The 19214-nt window shown below is 42.5% G+C and overlaps 1 protein-coding gene across 1 annotated transcript in view; it reads left to right on the top strand.

Moving 5' to 3' along the window:
• Positions 1-1842: 1842 nt before the first annotated feature.
• The window catches only part of SPTLC2 (serine palmitoyltransferase long chain base subunit 2), a gene marked incomplete at both ends in the record, with an annotated part of 103036 nt that continues 85664 nt past the window's right edge, over positions 1843-19214 (top strand). The window contains one exon of the mRNA XM_084241079.1: positions 1843-1959. Within this exon, the coding sequence (XP_084097205.1) occupies positions 1843-1959 (117 nt within the window). The remainder of the gene's footprint in view (positions 1960-19214) is intronic.

The raw sequence follows: 19214 nt of genomic DNA on the forward strand, positions 1-19214 counted from the left end.
TAGCTTGTCCACCCCCTTTCTAAAACTCCTGAGGGGTTAGGGCGGAGGAAGAACGCGGAAGCTCACATTGGTGCATTAAGCAATTAATAATCAACATTTAATGAACATTCACTAATGGCCAGGTCTTGTACAAAATATGCTTGTGTATACTTAGAAAAACTAAGTGTATACTTAGTGTATACTTAGAAAAACTTGTAAATACTTAGAAAAACTATTCTTATCTCCACTGTGAAGACATATACAGGTCACTCAGCTCACTCATCCTGTAAGTGACAGGGTCAGGATTCAAACCCAGATCCACTGCAGTGTCTATCCGCTTAACAGTAACACTTAATTCTTCATGGTAATGCAAAGTCTCATGCTACATGTGGATTCATTTCCTTTCTAGCCTTCACGGGAATATAGAATTACAGGGGTGGAAAATAATATTATGCTCTAATAATGTTAGGGGGAAAATGATGTCCTAAAGCTAATTCCATACAGGCTTAGTGGACTCCACCCCCACCCCAGGTCAAAGCCAAAGACACTGGGAACTCCAAATCCCATCACCACCAAAGGGAAGGTGGCTGGGACCCGAGGGTGGGGTTAAGCAGCCAGGTTGGTAAAAAGCCAAACACATGGGCTTTGGAGGGGTCCCCCATTTTGACTCTCCGCCAGCTCGCAGCCTTCGGCCAGCTCTGAAGAGTGCCTTTGGGTTTCCAGGTCGGCGGATCGGGTAGGACGCATTAAAGACTTTATTTCCCTATTTTCTCCCTGAGTTGTACATTTTCCTTATTTCCTTTTCCCTTGTAAATAAACCTTTTATTACCCTTTTGTGTGTGCCTGTAGTGGAGTATTCATAAGCCCCTTTTAAGTGCTCGGGTGAGGACCCACAGCCAGGCAACCCGTTCAATATTGGAGCTACCCTATAACAATAAGAACCAGGTATTGTGACGGGTGCCCAAAGATTGATTAATATAATTTTTTGCAGCGAGATTATGAAACAGGAAGTATTCAGGTCTTTATAAGCAATTAGGCTCCCAACGTGGTTAAATACTCAAGATTTAGCATCCAGTTAGAAGCAGCTGGAACGAGACCAGGTTGTCTGACTTTCAAGGAAGTCTCTAGAAAGGAGATTGTGCAGGAAACCCTGATAGGGACGGAGCCAAGAGACATCCCAATTATTATTTAAGAAATGTGCGCTGCACGGTGCATACTGAAGAACAGTGTGAGGACGTCAAAAAGACTAGTCTATAAACACCCGCAGAGGAATTAGCTAATTAAATAAAGACGCCCTGTCTAGGACTGGGATTCCAACCGAGAGCTTCCCCGGAGGCAAGGGCAGGGAGGGCGCCACCGGTCCGGGCGAGCCCAGGAACCCGCTCTAGAGACAGAGGTTCCGCCTCGTTCCTCTCCTCACATCCTGATTGGCTGCTTCTCCCTGGCCCCGCCTCCTCCTCAGTGGGGACCATTAAGCAGCCAAGTTCTACCCACCCGGGCGGGCGCCTCCAATCAGGTTCCCAGACCCACCCGTCCCCCAGAGACCCCTGTCTTCGGGCAAGTCCCCTCACTCTCGTCCGTGATTGGCCAGGCGGCACCTGGCTCCGCCCCCGCCTGCTCCGGATTGGCCGGTGGCCCCCGGGCCTCGCGACCCTCCCGCCGCCCCTCCGGTCAGGCCCTCGGCGGCGGGCCTCGGGCGAGCGGCGGCCTCGCGGGCGTGGGCCCCGCCCCCAAGTGACGGCCGCGCCGGGAATTGGCGGCCGCGTGCGGCCACTTCCGGTTTCGGGGGGCGGGAGGGGAGCGGAGCGGGCCGGAGCCGCCGCCGCCCACAGAGCCTGCCCTGCGCCTGGTGCTGCCGGGACGATGCGGCCGGGGCCCGGAGGCTGCTGCTGCCGCCGCCCGCCGCGGCCGAACGGCTGCGTGGCGAACGGGGACGTGCGGAACGGGTACGTGAGGAGCAGCGCCGCCGCCGCCGGCCAGGTACGCGGGGACGGGGCGGCCCGGGGCGCTGGGGCCCCGCGAGCCGGCGCCCTTGCGGGCGGGCGGAGGGGCGGCCGGGCGGGGCGAGGTCGCGGCCCCGGCCGCGGGGGCGGGCGCCGGGCGGCTCGGGGGTGCTGGCGGCGGGGGCCCGAGGCCCAAGGGCGGCGCGGGGCCCCCCGGGCCCCCGGGCCTGAGCGTTTCCTCGCCCCCCACCCCCAGGTTTGGGCGCGGCCCGACCCGGCCGGGAGTGCGGGCCGCCGGCCGGGGAGCAGCCAGTGGCCCCTCCGGAGCCGGGGGGAGCCTGACCCAGCCCCAGCTTCAGGTTCTGTCCCCGGAGGCGGTGCGTCCTCCCCGGGCCCCACGCCCTCCGAGGGGGACCCCCGGGGGGGGGCGTAGAAAGTTCGGAGGTGCTGCCAGGCGGGCACCCCCCGCCCCTCCCCGCCGCATGCCCGCCCTCCCCGCCTGCTGCACCCTGGACCACTTGGCAGGGATCCCGGCTCAGTGCCTCGAAAGCATCATCCTGTTCCCTCGCGCAAGGGGGTTGTTTACCCTGGTGGTGATAATGGATGAGTCTCTCTACTCATTAAGGTTGAATCACCAAGTCCAGGTAGTTCGGAAATAGTTTTAAAAGTTCTGAATTCAAGATAAAATTTTTATCAACCTTCCAGTTCTCTGGACTGACAGTAACTTTGCTGCAGTGTGTTTTGAAAGATGAGCTGCTTAAAAAGTGCAAGATCAGTGTTCCTGCAAGTGTTGTGTTTCAAAGTCAACTTGCAATTTATTTTTATTTTTATTTATTTATTTTAGAATATTTAGTTATGCATGCAAGAGCTGGGGTACAGGCCAGAGATGCAGGGGGTGAGAGGATTCACCGGAGATAGAATGGGGAACAGAACAGGCAGACTGACTGAAATACGGGCGAGACAGGAGAGGTCTGCTGTGCCATGTGGATGGCTCCCTGGCCGGAGGGGGAGAGGGGGCTCGAACTCGTGTTGCAGAGGCTGCAGACAGCTTCATAGTGCGATGCTTAACCCCTTGTGCCACCAGGGAGGCCCTTGCAATTTATTTTTAATACTTACAAATCTCATTCAATAATTACGGGAAAAATTTTTTGAAGCGGTGTCTGGCCCTCAACAGGAGTGTCACTGTTGTGATTTAATTTGACTTTAACATAAATATCTGGTATCTTTCTCGCCCAATCAGTAGTTACGGTTTATAGGCTGTTAATCTTTGGTGGGAAATAAAGTAAACCATTTCTCCAGGTCATGTTGACATATTAAGAGTATGGGAGTTGAGGTGGGAGGGAGGGTATATAAAATATGAAAAACTTGCTCACCCCTGATGTTACAAGGTATAAAGCAACACAGTACACAGATTCAAACGATATGGGTTTTTTTTTGGTAAAGATTTATTTATTTAGGGCCTCCCCGGTGGCGCAGCGGTTGAGCGCTGGGCTGCGAAGCTGCCCGCAACCTCTGCAGCGCTGGTTCCATCCCCGGCTGCTCCCCGGCCACCGGAGGAGGGTCCCACAGGGCGCGCAGACCTCTCCTGCCGCCAGCTGCTCCCCTCAGCAGTGTACTTCGGTCCTTCTGCCTGCTCTGCTCCCCGCTCTGGCTCTGGTGAATTCTCTCACTCTCCCGTGCTTCTGACTGTGCCCAGTGCTTGTATAAATAAATAAATAAATCTTTTTTAAAAAAAGATTTATTTATTTATGCATACAAGAGCTGGGGTACTGGCCAGAGAGGCACAGGGGTGAGAAGATTCACCAGAGACAGAGTGGGGAACAGAACAGGCCGACTGACCAAAGTACACTGCTGAGGGGAGCAGCGGGCAGTCAAGAGAGGTCTGCTGCACCATGTGGGTTTCTCCCTGGCGGGCTGGGGATTGAACTCGTGCTGCAGAAGCTGTGGACAGCTTCATAGGTTGCATCTTAACCCTTGCGCCACCAGGGAGGCCCAGATTTGTTTTTATTTTTAAAGAAATAACTGTGAGAGATAAAGTGATAACAATTAGTTCATTGTTAGCAATGGAAGGAGTTGTTTTCCCAGCAGTGTATATGAATGGCTCATAAGTGAAAAACCACTGAACTACACATTATAACAGGGAAATATAATGGGGAAAACTCAAAAAATAAGAGGAAAATGAGTGAGTTATGGTTTTTAAAAGGGAAAAGAAAATCAAGAGAAAGGTGATCATATTTCATAGGTGCTTTGCGTTTAACTTCACATAGGAGTTCTCATCATCCCTAATAACTTAGCATTTGGAGGCATATTTCTTCAGAGATTGCCGACTAATAAGGTAAAGACATATCAGGTTGCTAAGATAAAATTTAAGAATCTGTAGGAGTCTAATGACTGTTTCAGATATATTTGTGGAAAAGTCCACACAAGGCAGTGTGGTGGCATTTGAAAGACTGGTGTAGTGGAATGCCCTAAAATTTTTATTAGGGCTGCAAGAGCCTTATTAACTTCATTCCCCAGCATTATTTGTCTTTCGATGATTAGGATAGCAGTTAGAAACTTGCAAGATTCCTTTCAAGAGTTTCTGGTTCCGGTCCTCCCCGGTGACGCAGCGGTTGAGCGCTGGGTTGTGAAGCTGCCTGCAGCCTCTGCAGCGCCGGTTCAATCCCCGGCTGCTCCCCAGCCCCCGGAGAAGGGTCCCACATGGTGCGCAGACCTCTCCTGCCGCCCTCTGCTCCCCACTCTGGCTCTGGTGATTTCTCTCACCCTCCGGTGCTTCTGACTGTACCAAGTGCTTGTATAAATAAATAAATAAATAAATAAATAAATAAATAAATCTTTAAAAGAAAAAAGTTTCGGGTTCTGTGTTTGAACTCCTGGATTTGGGTTGAGTTCAAGTAAATACATCTTGTAGTAGAAATGGTGTATGAACAGTAAGACATTTCTGCTTATTTTCTGTTTTTCCTCCCATCTAAAAAATTGTGGCCGGGCCTCCCTGGTGGCACAGGGAATTAAGGCACCGCACTATGAGGCAATCCAAAGCCTCAGCAGACAGCATGAGTTTGATCCTGGGCCTGCCAGGGAGCAACCTACATGGCGAGGCAGACCTCTCCTCTCTTGTCCACTGCTCCCCAGTGTATTTCAGTCAGCCTGCCTGTTCTCTTCCCCGCTCTGTTTCTGGTGAATCCTCTCATCCCCCACATCTCTGGCCTACACCCCAGCCCTTGTATGCATAAATAAATTTTAAAAATTGTGGTAAATGAAAAAATGAAATATATATTTTAAACATTTTTGAGTGTAGAGTTGAGTGATACTAAATACATTCATAGTGTTGTGCAACCATCACCATCATCCATCTCCGGAACTTTTCATCTTGTGAAACTGAAACTTTATGAAACAGTAATTCTTCATTCTTCCTTTCCTCATTCCTTGAAAACCACCACACTTCTGTCTTAGTGAATTTGTTCTAAGTGATTGATATGGGTGAAATCATACAATGTTTGTATTTTTGTAATGGAATTTTTTCATTTAGCTTAGTGTCCTCATGACTTATCCTTATAGGAACATGTATCAGAATTCCTTCCTTTTTAAGGCCGAACAGTGTTCCATGGTATGTGCAGTCATGCATTGCTTAACTTTGATGTTTCAGTCAATGATGGACCAAATATATGACAGTGGTCCCACCGTACCATACTGCCAAGGTGTGAGTGAGTAGGCTAGTGCATGTAGGTTTGTGTAATTACACGCTGACATTTGCACAATGGCAGCTCACCTAGTGAAGCATTTCTCAGAATGGAGTTCTGTTGTTCAGCGGCTAAACATGACGGTCTCTACCACTTTTTGCTTAATCTATCATTGGACACGCAGGTTGCTTCCATGTGTTAACTGTTTGAACTATGCAGCTATGAAAATCTGTACAAATCAGTGTCTGTCTCTTCAAGACTCTGGTTTCACTTCTTTTGTGTGTATACCCAGCACTGGAATTAACAGATTATATGGTGATTCTATTTTTAATTTTTAGGGAAACCACCATACTGTTTTCCCCAGCAGGTGTACTGTTTTTATATTGCCATCAACATTGCACAAGGCTTCTAATTTTTCCACATACTCACCAGACACTTGTTTTTTTGTTTGCTGTTGTTTATTGATAGCTAATGAGATAATAGGACAAAAATACATATTTGTGTATGCCCCTGGTTCCTGGCATAGAGCTTCTGAAACATGTAATACTTCCTAAGTGCTAAGTGCATTGGGAACATCTTTTGTTCTAATATCTGACTTTTGACTAATTCCTGACATACAGTTTCTAAATCCCTGGGAATTTCTTGGGTGATTGTTATCTTTTGTTTCAATGAGGTGACTTTTGGTGGGCTCCTTGGTGGGGGGCCGGGGGGAGGGGGCTGGTCACCAGAAAGACCAAAGCATGATTAGAAGTTTGGAATTTTCCAGAGAGAGGAGAGACGTGGGGAAATGGAGTTAATGATTGATCGGTCTGTGTAATGAAACGGCCATAAAATTCCCCAAAGTAAGGGGTTCACAGAACTTCCAGGTCGCTGAACAGATGGAGGTGCTAGGAGAGTAGCATGTGACTTATACCTTGTCCTCTGTATCTCTTCCATCTGATGTTTGTATCTTTCACCATTATCATATTCTTTTATAATAAGCTGCTGAATAATAAGTTATTCTTTTCTTGAGTTATCCGTACTGCCCTAGAAAATTAGTGGAATAAGAGGAGGAGGTCCTGGGACCTCCCTTTTATAGCTGATAGTTCAGAAGCACAGCTAACAATATGGACTTTGCCGTTGACATCTGCAGTTCATTGGGGAGGCAGTCTTGTGGGAGGGAGCCCTAACCTGTGGTATCTGATTCTATCTCTAGGTAGACAGTGTCAGAATTGAATTAAACTCTAGGACACCCAGCTGGTGTTGCAGAACTGCTGGGTGGTGGAAAAAAGACCCAGACTTGACATCTGGTATCAGAAGTGTGAGTGTGGTGGTAGTGTGAGTAAAGGGGAAATACCACGGGAACAGTGGGGATTTGCTTTTACTGTTTTTTAATGATAGCAGACACAAAGTTTTCACAAGGAAGACTAGTAATAAAGCAGTAATCCTTCCTCTGCCATTCAACAAAGTGTCAGCCTTTATTTGAAGTAAAAGGTGGCAATTACCATTAGGGAAATTTTGAGAAAGTTAGAATTGGAAGCTTTGGCAGAATTAGAACTGGAAGGAACCTTTAGGGGTTTATGTAATTAAGTCCTTTTATCTCTTTGTAGGACTTTATTAAAACTAATTTGAGAGATGAGTCTACCCTACTTTTAAAGACCTCTGGAGGATTTGCAGGAAACTTTCTCAGCAGCATGTTGCAGTGTTCAGAGATCTTAATTACCATGAATTTCTTACTGTGGATTTAACATTTAATGAAATAAATGCTAGAGTTTGGTCACACTGGAAATATACTGTTGTTTTTTTTAATTTTTAAAGCTCTTTTTTTCAACAGCCCCCCCCCCATTTTGAGCGCATATGTTGTTTTTTTAAATAGAAATTTTGATTGGAACACATTTTACCTTCCTTAATTAGCTAATGAATATGAAAGGAAAAAAAAATCCATCTTTGAAACAGTTTTGAACTTTTCTTTCCTAAAGTAGTAGAAAGGTAAGAGCTTTCTAGCTGCCAGAAGAGATGAGATTTTTATCTTAAGGAATTGGAGCACAAGTTATGTTCTTGTTTAAAATAAAAAGCAAGCAAAGTAGAAAGGACAGTGTGGGTTATACTGCTTGTACTTAGAAGGAAGCAAATGAATAATAAAGGGTAGTTTACTAAATAGCCACTAGTTTTTGTTTCCACCAGAAGAAACAGTAACTGAAAAGAAGTTAGTTATGAGACAGGAACAAGGGGAGTAGCTAGGATGGCCAGGATACCTACCTGTTCAGTTTTCTCAGGACCTGAGACAGGCAACTGAAGGAAGATCTCCAGGCTTTGCACAAATTATGTTGTAACACAAGTTACAACTTGTAGAACTAGATTTTTGTTTAAAATGCTAGTTGCTCCAAGGGGAAGGACATTTCCATTCCTACTGGCTGGATAATGGTAGTTTCCAAATTCATTTTAGGTAGTCAGAAATCCTCTTTAATAAAAATTCTTGGGAAATGAGACCAATATTTAATAAATAAGCCACTTTTATTCTTAAGGTGCTATTTTAGAACTTGGATATTCAGCGAAGGCGAACTCACCCACTTTTTAAGGTTGGCCTAGATGTTCTAGGAACCTCAGTTGCTGCTCTGAGCAAGATAGTTAATTGGTTGAGATTCAATTAGATTCAATTTTTGAAAGAAAGAAGCAGTGTTTATTGGCAGAATAGGCAATTGAGAGGGATGGGTAGAGGCTGTGTTTGCATTCTGAGTGGGTGTGCCTGCCTTAATTAAATACGTGGTTTGTAGCTTCAAAAGTCAGTTGCCTTCTGAATAGCTTCTAAGACAGCTACTGTAATATAATTTATAGTTTGTGACTGATTAAGCAAGTAAATGCATTTCACCCATTTAACCTTAGAAAATTTATTTCCTGTTTGGTGTCTTTAGGACTACTTTGAAGATCCATTATGAAGGTTATAGTGACTATTTTTCCTTTTGTTTTAAAATAATTTTAGCTCCTGATTGTAGAACTTATACATGTATATATAATCCCAGTTGTTGGAGGTTCTTTTTTTAATGTGGTCTGCTATAAGTCAGTCTGCTGCTTTCTGATATTTTCTTTTCCTTTTTGTTTTTAAGATTTTATTTATTTTTGCATAGAAGAGCTGGGCTGTGGGCCAGAGGTGTGGGGGGGAGGGGAGAGAGGATTCACCAGACAGTGGGGGGCAGAGCAGGCAGACTGACTGAAATATACTGCTGGGGGAGCAGCAGGCGAGATAGGAGAGGTCTGCTGTGCCATCTGTGGGTTAACTTTTGGCAGAGGATTGAACTCAGGCCTGCATGGTGAGCTGTCATGGTGATAGCGCTGAGACTTGACCCCTCGGCCACCAGGGAGGTCCTGCTTTCTGATATTTTCTCAGTATAGTGTAACATGAGATGTACTGAGACTATGAGTATGATCTACCTTTACTCCAACTACCACATATCTGAGCTTGGGAAGATAGTGATTTTTGTAATCTGGAAAGATTTGAAACTGCTATACAGATAAATACTGCCCTGTCAAAAGTGAAGGTTTGAATTATTCTAATAATCCGCTTGCTGTAATTGGTAAGTCCCTTCAGCAAACATCTGAGCTTGTACTATTTGTGTTATGACTGGTATGTAATAGAAATCTAGAAATCTTATTTGAATGAATGGGTAGTAGTTGAAGCCATACGAGTTGGTAGATAGAAGTGGAGACGCTAAGGATGTTATAATGGGGAATCATAATGTTCCAGGGAGGACGCTTGCACCACTGCAGAAGGTTGATTAGGCAAGAACAGAAGTATTAGGAGGCCGAGCAAGAGTAAGCAGTATCTGGGTGGCAATAAACCCAAGACTAATAACAGTACTCAGGACCACTTACTAAGCCAGGCTCTTTCCCAGCTTCTTTACTTGCCTGATTTCACAAGGGCCTTGCTAGGTGTGTGTGTGTATATATATATACATATACATATATATGTGTATATATATATGTGTGTGTGTGTATATATATTTTAAAGATTTATTTATTTATGCACACTAGAGCTGGGGTACAGGCCAGAGATGTGTGGGGAACAGAACAGGCAGACTGACTGAAATACACTGCTGAGGGGAGCAGCGGGCGAGACAGGAGAGGTCTGCTTTACCATGTGGGTTGCTTCCTGGCCAGGGATCAAACTTGTGCTGCAGAGGCTGCAGACAGCTTCATAGTGCAGTGCCCTACACCTTGAGCCACCAGGGAGGCCCCTTGCTAGGTTTATTTTGTCCTCATTTTTACTAGAAGACTGAATTCCAGACTGTGTTAAATAACTAACTCAGTAATACTATCAGTAGAATATCAGTTGTGTTCAGGTTTGTCTTTCTTTGTCGTAACATGGGATTTGGAAATTCAGAACTTAATGGCAACTTTTGAGGTGTTTACTAGAAAGGGATGTCAGAAGATTTTATCTCTTCAGAGCTGATTGGGGAGGCTAGTCTTTTCCTGGAATTTTACTGAAATGTACTAACCTCTCCCTACCACATACCACACATACTAGAGAAAATAGTTTGGGGCTTTGGGCTCTTCACACAAATTATTCCACTTTCTAAATGTTTATTTCCAGAAGTGTCCCCTTTTTCAGCAGGCAAACTTTGAAAAGAAGGAAGTCCACATTTCTTCTTACAACCAGAACAGGTTTCTTAATTTTTGCCCACAGGTATCTCATAAGGAATAGACTCAGTGGTGTTTTCCAAAGCTATCCATAAAACAGATGGGTATTTTACCTTCCTGCTTTCCTACTGAGAACTCAACATGGAGCCTTGTGTGTGTCACGGCCCAGAACACCTTAGTTCAGTGGCGTCCCCAGCATCTGCACTGTGAGGTTCTGCACGGAGTTCCGTCCTCACCTGCCACCCATGGCTCCTCATAGCACTTCATGTCTCCAGAGAAGTATCGGGGTAACAGGCAGGTGTGATCAGGACACTGGAGACAGTGCTGCTCTGCGTGGGTTCTGCGTCTTCACCTGAGCGCTCTCCCACCTCTGACCTGCTCTGGCCTTGGAACCTCAGCCCCTCAGCTCTGGGCTCTGGTCTCGCAGCGGGCAGTTTCCCTTCTCTGGGAATACTGGCACACAGGGCGGGCCCTGGGGTCACACTGTGGAGTGGGACTGGATCTCCTGATTCACAGGTGATAGAGATGGGGGTGGGCACCTAATGCCACAGTGGACCCAACAACCCTTTTCTCATGGGAGTTTAACATTTCAGTGGGGAGTGTTTGCCTGTAAGTAGAGTAGCGGCTGTATGATATTCCTTATCAGAGTTTGCATACCTGAAAAGGCCTCCATTTTTTAGTTTTAATAGAAAATGTTTCTGAGACATTTGCATGTTTTCAATAAAATAAGAAATGGACATATATAGTGTTTATCTTGAATGTAAATATACTTTCATGCTGTTTACTAAAAAGATAGGAGTTCTAGAAAATTAAACCTATCAAACTATAAATAAAATAAATATCTCCTGAAACTTTAGAACCCAAAGATAGCCATTATAGCATTTTAATGTATATCCTGCATATACATATGGATGTGGTAGAAGGGAGGGTGGCACAATTTTACATTTGAAACTCATACTTAACACTAAAATTTGTATTTAATATCATTAGTATGTTCTGTCATAGACAAATGTCATTCTTTTAAAAGTTCATAAATTCCATAATACAAATAGTGTAATTTAACTAATTGCACCCATAATGTGTAGGCTTTCCCCCACTGTGTACATCTGTATACATCTCCTCACACTTTCGATGTTTTTGTACATTAGATTCCAATCGTAGTATCATTCTGTAAAAACGATTTGTAAATTTAAAGATGTCAGAGATATTTTTAAGAGTTTGATGACTTCTGGGCCTCCCTGGTGGAGCAAGGGGTTAAGATTCAACCTATGAAGCTGTCCGCAGCCACTGCAGCCTGAGTTCGAGCCAGGGAGCTACCCACATGGTGCAGCAGACCTCTCCTTTCTTGCCCGCTGCTCCCCTCAGCAGTGTATTTCAGTCAATCCAGCTGTTCTTTCCCCACTCTGTCTCTAGTGAATCATCTCACCCCCCTGCAATTCTGGCCTGTACTCCAGCTCTTGTATGCATAAATAAATAAATCTTTTTAAAAAAAGTTAGATGACTTCTGAAGTGCAGGTTATGAGAACCAAACCACATCTTTAAACAATTGAAACCACTGTCTCAGGCATTGTATTCTTACACAGAACCATCTTGGCATCCCAAATTGCACTGGTAAAAACATGTTTGCAAATGTCAGTTTTCTTAAATTGATCCTAAGGCAATGAAGTTAAAATCCTACCTTCCAAGTGTTTTTTTCTTTATTTCTCTTCCTCCCTTTTTTCTTCGTTCTTTCTTGACAAACTGACTAAAAGTACAAAAGCAAAGGACCAAGAAGAGCCAAGGCACTTTAGAGGAGTCACTTTTATTAGGTAATAAGATTTACCATAAATCTCTAGTAATTTAGGCAGTGTGATTTGATCAAACAATAGGAAAAAAATGGAACCAAATAGAAAACCCAGAAAGAGCCTCCCCTGGTAGCGCAGCGGTTGAGCGCTGGGCTGCGAAGCTGCCCACAGCCTCTGCAGCTCCGGTTCGATCCCCGGCCACCAGGCGAGGGTCCCACATGGCGCGCAGACCTCTCCTGCCGCCCGCTGCTCCCCTCAGCAGTGTCCTCTGTCTGTCTGCCTGTTCTGCTCCCTTCTCTGGCTCTGGTGAATTCTCTCACCCTCCCGCACTTCTGACTGTACCCAGTGCTTGTATAAATAAATAAATAAATCTTTAAAAAAAAAAGAAAAGAAAAGAAAACCCAGAAAGAGAATGCATTGTGAATATGGATTTTGATAGATAATGGCAGTAGCATTTAAATCAGTGGGGAATTTTCTTTTTATTACTTGTTCTGAGACAAATAGTTTTCTATGTGGGAAAAAAATGGATCCCCACTTCATACCATTCTGTAAAATCAATTTTAGGTAGTTAGATATTCAAATATGAAAACCACAAAATGTGAAATTCTAGCATCTAGCAGAAAATATATATGCTTTAAAGGATAGAATGATTGTTCTAAAACCACCAAACCACAAACTAAAGGTTGATAAATTAGATCAAAACTTCTGTATGCAATAACATCAGAAAGAATAAAATGTTTAGGAAAAAAATTAATAGGAAATGTATAATATGTGGATACTGAAAATTGCAAAATGTTGTTGAAAGAAATTAAAGAGAATCTAAGTACACGTGAAGAGATGCACTTAAGGACTGAAAGAGTTAATACTTTCCAAATTGACCTATAAATTTAGTTAACCCCTATCAAAATTCCAACTTGCTTTTTTAGAGACATTGGCAAACTGGTCTTGAAATTCATATGGAAATGTAAGAAACCCATGATAGGCAGAGTCTTAGAAGGCACAGCTTACCCTTATTTCAACACTCACGTAAAAATTCAGTAATCAGGACAGTACGATATTGTCGTAGGATAATACCTATAGGTGAATGGAATGTAATTGAAAGTTCAGAAATAAACCCTTATATTTATTGTCTGTTGGTTTTCTGCAGAAGTGTGAAGACAATTCAAGGGGGCGGAAAGGATGACCTTTTCAACAAATGTTATGGAGGCAACTGGATATCCACATGCTAGTGAACTAATTTGGATCCCTACTTCACAACATATACAAAAAAAATGGGGGGGGTGACCTAAGTGAACTATACCACTAAATCTGTTGAACAGAATTAAACAGTTTCCATGTGACCCAGCAAATCTATTCCTTAGAGAAATGAAACATATGCAAACACAAAAACTGGTACATAGTATTCATAGCAACATTAATAGTAATAACCAAAAAAGTAGAAGCTTTCCAAATGTCCATTAACTGATAAATGGATAAACAAAATAAGGTAGATCCATAAAGTGGAATTTTATTCAGCAATAAGAAGTTCTGATACACGCAACCATGATTATGAAATGTTCAGTGTAACAAACCAGACACAAGAACCCATATGTATGATTCCATTTATATGAAATGTCCAATGTAGGTGAATTCATTGTAGGAGTTTTCCCTGGCTTCAGGGAAGAGAAGAATAGAGAGTAACTTCTAAAAGTTGCGGAGTTTCTAGGGTGATGAAAATGTTCTACAATTAAGTTTTAATTTAATTTTAATGCATCACACCAAATACAATAAAACTACTGAACTTTTTACTTGGTTAGGGTAGATTTAATGGTATGTTGTTAATTATAGCTCAGTAGGACTATATTTAAAAAACAGAAGCCTTCTGCACAAGATAACACTACAAACAACACCAAAGGTGAAAAAATAAGCCCTGGACTTGAAGGAAATATGTAATACATCACTGATAAAGGTTTAATATCCAGACTATAAAGCCCTACAAATTATTGAAAAATAAGCATGCAGGCCAGTAGAAAATGGGTAAAAGACGAACTGGCAGTTCACAAAAAAAGAAACTTGATTGGAAAATAAAGATATGAATATGTTCATTCTCACTAGTCATCAGGTTATCACTAATTAAAATGAAGGGATAGGGCCTCCTGTTGAGCACTTGGTTGCGAGGCTGCCCGTGGCCTCTGCAGCACCAGTTCGATCCCCAGCCACCGGCGAGGGTCCCACCAAAAATAATTAATTAATTAAATGATGGGATACTCCCATCTTTACCAACTTGAAAGTTATAAAGTTTGACTCAATTGTTGATACTGTTATGTAACAATGAGAACTTGTGTATAGGTGCTCTTAATACATATTGGTACAACTGCTTTGAAGAAACAGTTTGTTTCTAGAAAAGTTTTATTATATGTATTCATAATGATTACCCTGCTATATTTAGGCACCCATCATAACAGTCATACAAATAAATAACTTTCTATAATAGATCAAGGCAAGCTGGAGAATTTGAAAGTGATTGGGAGGTTTGCACAGTGACCCACAGGTCAGAGGCATCAGCATGCAGTTCCTGGGCTCACAGTGCAGCTTGTCACTGTGTCCATCTCTCAGATTGCTCTTACTCCACTTCATGCCTGGGGTCTGGAAGATGATGGGGCTGTACCTCTTAGGAAATATCACTTTGCTGCTCCTGCTCAGTGGTCAGCAGGATATGCTTCTGTGTGTGTTTTCTTCCACTTAACTGAACCTGGCAGAGTTAACATTTTTATGTCAACCCAGTGTACACTTAATGTGTATATATTTTATGGAGATTATATATTTTAAATATAATACATATATAACCAAAAGTTTTATAAATCAGGGCTTACACTGAAACGTGCAACAAAGTCTGGTTATATTCTGAATTACTCAAAGTTTTAATTGAAAGTTTAAAAAATGATCACAAACCTGTAAATTGATATCAGGATTCATGGGTAGGTTGTAATCCACACTTTGAACACTGTGTTAATTTGCTAGGGCTGCCATAACAAAGTACCAAAGACTGGGTTGCTTAAGCAACTCTTAGTTCTAGAGGCAGTCTGAGATCATGGTGTGGGCAGAGTTGGTTTCATTTAAGGCCTCTCCCTTTGGACTTATAGATGACCAATGTCTCCCTGTGTCTTCACATGGTCTTTCCTCTGCATTTACATTTCTTATGAGGAGAGCAGTTACAGTGGATTAGGGACCAACCAATGACCTCATTAATTATCTCTCTAAAGGCCCTCTCTCCAAATACAGTCACAATGTGAGGTATCAGGGGTTGGTTAGAACAGATGAATTTTGTTGGTGTAATTTAGCCCACAACAGTTTTCCCAAGAGATCACACTTAAGGAGACATGTTTTAGAATGTTTACTGTAAAAATGTAATAAAAAATTGGAAATAATCTAGTTGTCTATAAGTAGAATGGCAGACAACATTAAGACCACTATGGCACACCACACAATGGAGTACTGTACAGCAGCGAAAATGAATCTAGTTATATTATCAACATATATAACTCAGAAGCATTGTTAAATAAAAGCTGCAGAAAGATACAGTATGTATGACATGTAAATAAGGAGTAAATCATGCGGGGAAATACTGTATTGTGCATGGCTGTATAATAAAGGTATTTTTTTCTTAATGCATGGGGATGATAAACACCAAATTGAGGGTAACTCATACCTCTTAGGAAGAAGGAAACTAACACTTCCATGGGGCAAACTTCATAAAAGGATTGGGGGAATCACTTAAGTAAAAGTCAGATCAGGACATGCTCCTGGTGACTTCCAATCCCTAATAACAAAACAGAGTTTCTGTTGGCTTACAGGGCCCTTTATCATCTGGCACTCTCATACCTCTCTTACTTCATATCCTGCCAAGTCACTGCACTGGAGCCCAGCCTTTCTGTTCTTCCTGGACACATCAAGCATACCTGCGTCAGGGCTTTTGCCCTTATAGATGCCTCAGCCTGGAAAACTTTTTTCGTAGTTCTCTCTCCCACTCCTTATTCTTACTCACCCTTTACCTCCTTCAGAGAGGTTGATCCTGTCCACCCTGTCTAAAGTGCTCTCCCTCCTCCATGTTTTTTTCCCTCTGGTTATAGCATTTATAACTGCCTGACATTTTTATTGTGTATATATTTTCTCATTTATTGTCTGCCTCTCTCCATGGAGTGTATGCTACTGAATCTAGTGCTCAGATAATGCTTAGCTCGTAGTAGAGGCTCAATAAATATTAGTGGAGTAAATGAAAGAATGAATGATAATGTTAGTGTTTCGCTTAAGGGGAAAAAATGATCTAAAGCATATGTGCTAATTGATAAATTTTAGTGGGTGGCGGGTATATCTTTATCTCTATTTTTAAATTATAGTATATTTTATATGAACTTGCTGGTTGACAAATACCAGTTTACCAAAATAATGTTATAACCATAGAGTACAAACAAGAAATTATACAAACAGATGATTAAAAATTGTAGGGACATCCTGAATGTTCTTACTAGTAAGGGAACAGCTCATTAGAAATAGGAAAAGGAGCAGCGATGTGTTTGCTGGCCTGGAAGTGCACAGACATACTGTCTAGTATATTATATTGCCTTTGCATTAGGTCTTCCTCAGCGGCATCATTGCTTTCTCATTGTCTTATGAAGGGTTGCAGGGGGTGTGAGTTGGTGCTTCAGAGGAAGAGAAACATGTCAGCCCTGACTTCCTGCCATACTTCCCTTTGAAATCTTGATTTGAAATGCCGAGGAGCTGAGCTGAGAAACCCAACCTGTGATCACCGATTAGACTTAGTCTCAGTGCTCCCTGTCGGAGGCTTCTGTGGCATGGGCTTGATTGCCTCCTGTGTAAGGTTGACTTGTGTTCAGGCAGCAGAGGCAGATTATTTCTAGGACTGTTAAATTACTTAGTGCTAATTCTGGTTTCCTAAAAGCAGGCATTTTCTTAGCCAAGGAACTCCTGTGGCTAATAATATGAATAGTCAAAATGAACAGGAAAGATGAGTTTAAAGTAAAATTCTAATACTAAGCCACTCACGATTTTAAAACAATCAGATTAAGTTGTAGTACCTCTGAAATATTAAAGGAAAAATCGATGCATAGAAAATTTCAGGAATATGACAAAGAAATAGCAGTAAATGGGAATGGAATGACCTGCGATTTCCAACTTTGAGTTTAACTTTCTTGTGACTGTGGACAAATTGCTTAAACTCCTTCCCTTGGTTTTGTCAGTTAGTCATGTGAAGAGGAATGGTAAGACAACTTGAAAACCACTTGTAAGAGAAATGCCTCTCACTTTGTGTGCATTTTTCATCCTGCATATTTAAATATAAGTCCTTTTAGATTCCTTAAAATAGTTTCTTATTCTCATCTCAAAAACCATGTTGATCTTTCATCCTTTTTCTCTTGGAAAAGCACCTGCAGAATTGTTGATAGAATTATTTATTTGTATTAGTTATACAGAGTTGACACAGAGATAGAAAGGAAGTATTTGTTGGGTGAGTAGGGAAAAATATATATTTATGATGATTTTGAGCTTCTTGGCAGAATGGAGCTCTGGGTTCCTAGAAGAGGTGCCGCAGCCCAGCCCAGCGGCGGTGGGAGATCGAGACAGTCTCAGGGATTGAGTGAGAACGAGCAAAAGGTGGTCGAAGGAATTAGGGCGGGGGACAAGAAAGAATGACACACAGACACACTCAAGGGAGAGTGAAAATCTGAGTGTAATTTGCTCAGATCATTACACATATTTATACATTTTCAAAAGGCATTAGGTCACACAAAATCTATTTTTCCAGCATAACAATGTTTCTTTTTACCTAGGTATAGAATGCAATTTTCTAGCTAATGGTTTACAAGTTGCTAAGCATATGTGTTTACAATATGTTTATAATACGTTTCCTGAAACTGATTTTTACATATATAGAAAAAGTCAGGTAAGAAAATAGTATAATTATGGACAAGTTGCTAAGTTACTACTTATTCAGAAACAATGACTAACTGGTTAATGGTTAAACTGCTTTGTAGGTAATTCCATCAGGCTTGTTTGTAGGCAACACTCTTAGCAGCCTTGTTTTCAAGCAAAGAAGGGGTTTTTTACTGCAGGCTTATTGCCTAGATTGGGCTTATAGGCTTGTAGGCCTTGTTAGATCTGAACGCCAAAGTTTATTATGATGAAGCCCCTCGGGGACTGCGCCTGTCTTAGGTCGTCAGGAGTCACAGACATGAGGCTGGCCAGTGCCTTCTTTAGTGTGCCCCGGATCTTACCCGTCATTGACTGTCCAGTCCAGCGCACAGGGGAAGAGGGTCTTACGTACTCTATTTGTGAGCATCCACAGTACAGCCACTCTTTATTTCATCCAATTACTGGCGAGCAATGGTGGCAACAGTGGCATTGCCAACCATGGAGGCAGGAGCTGCCACAGTTCCCCCTTTATTTTTAAATTTAAGCTGCATTAAATGTACATCACGACACAGTGATGTAATGGACTTACTGAGGAGTTTCAGAAACACCGGAAGCAGGAGGCAACACACCAAAGTAACAAGCATAATTACTCCAAAAGAAATGAGAAAATGTAGCCAATTGGATGGTGCTAGGGAACGTAAAGACTCTGAAAACATAGATGCAAAGTCAGACAAGGCAGGTTCAGACAGGTGGGCCTGACTCATGGCTGAAATCTCAGCCTGGAGAGAAGTCAAATCGTGGCTAATATCACTTTCAAGCCATATGCTAAGCAAATGATTTTTAATAAAAGTCCAATCATAGGAAGAATTATAAAGTTTGGGCATAACACAAATCTGAATTGAGCATGGCACCGGGTAGAGAGAAGCCGTTTAATTTGCTGGACTTCTTCACCAAGTGCCAACACAGTTTCTTCTAAAGCATTTAATTTTTGTTCCATTTTGCGATCAATATCGTGCTGCAAGGCAAGTGCCAAAGTAACATTTTTGGTAAGATCATTGACAAAGTGAGCAGTATGTGTTTCTTGAACCAGGGCAACAGATGAAACTGTCAGAGAAGTCAAAATAGCAATTAAGGCAGCAATACCTAAAATAAGCGTAGCAACAAAATGTTTAGAACGAATTAAGGCATTGACTTCCTGAATAACTTGTAAAGCAATATTGCCAAACCATGGGGTATCTTGTAAATCAACAGGTAATATAACATAAGAAGGTCTTTTTAACATAACCATAGTAGAAAAATTATGAACA

This window comes from Talpa europaea, assembly GCF_964194135.1.
Source record: "Talpa europaea genome assembly, chromosome: 8".
Lineage (NCBI taxonomy): Eukaryota > Metazoa > Chordata > Mammalia > Eulipotyphla > Talpidae > Talpa > Talpa europaea.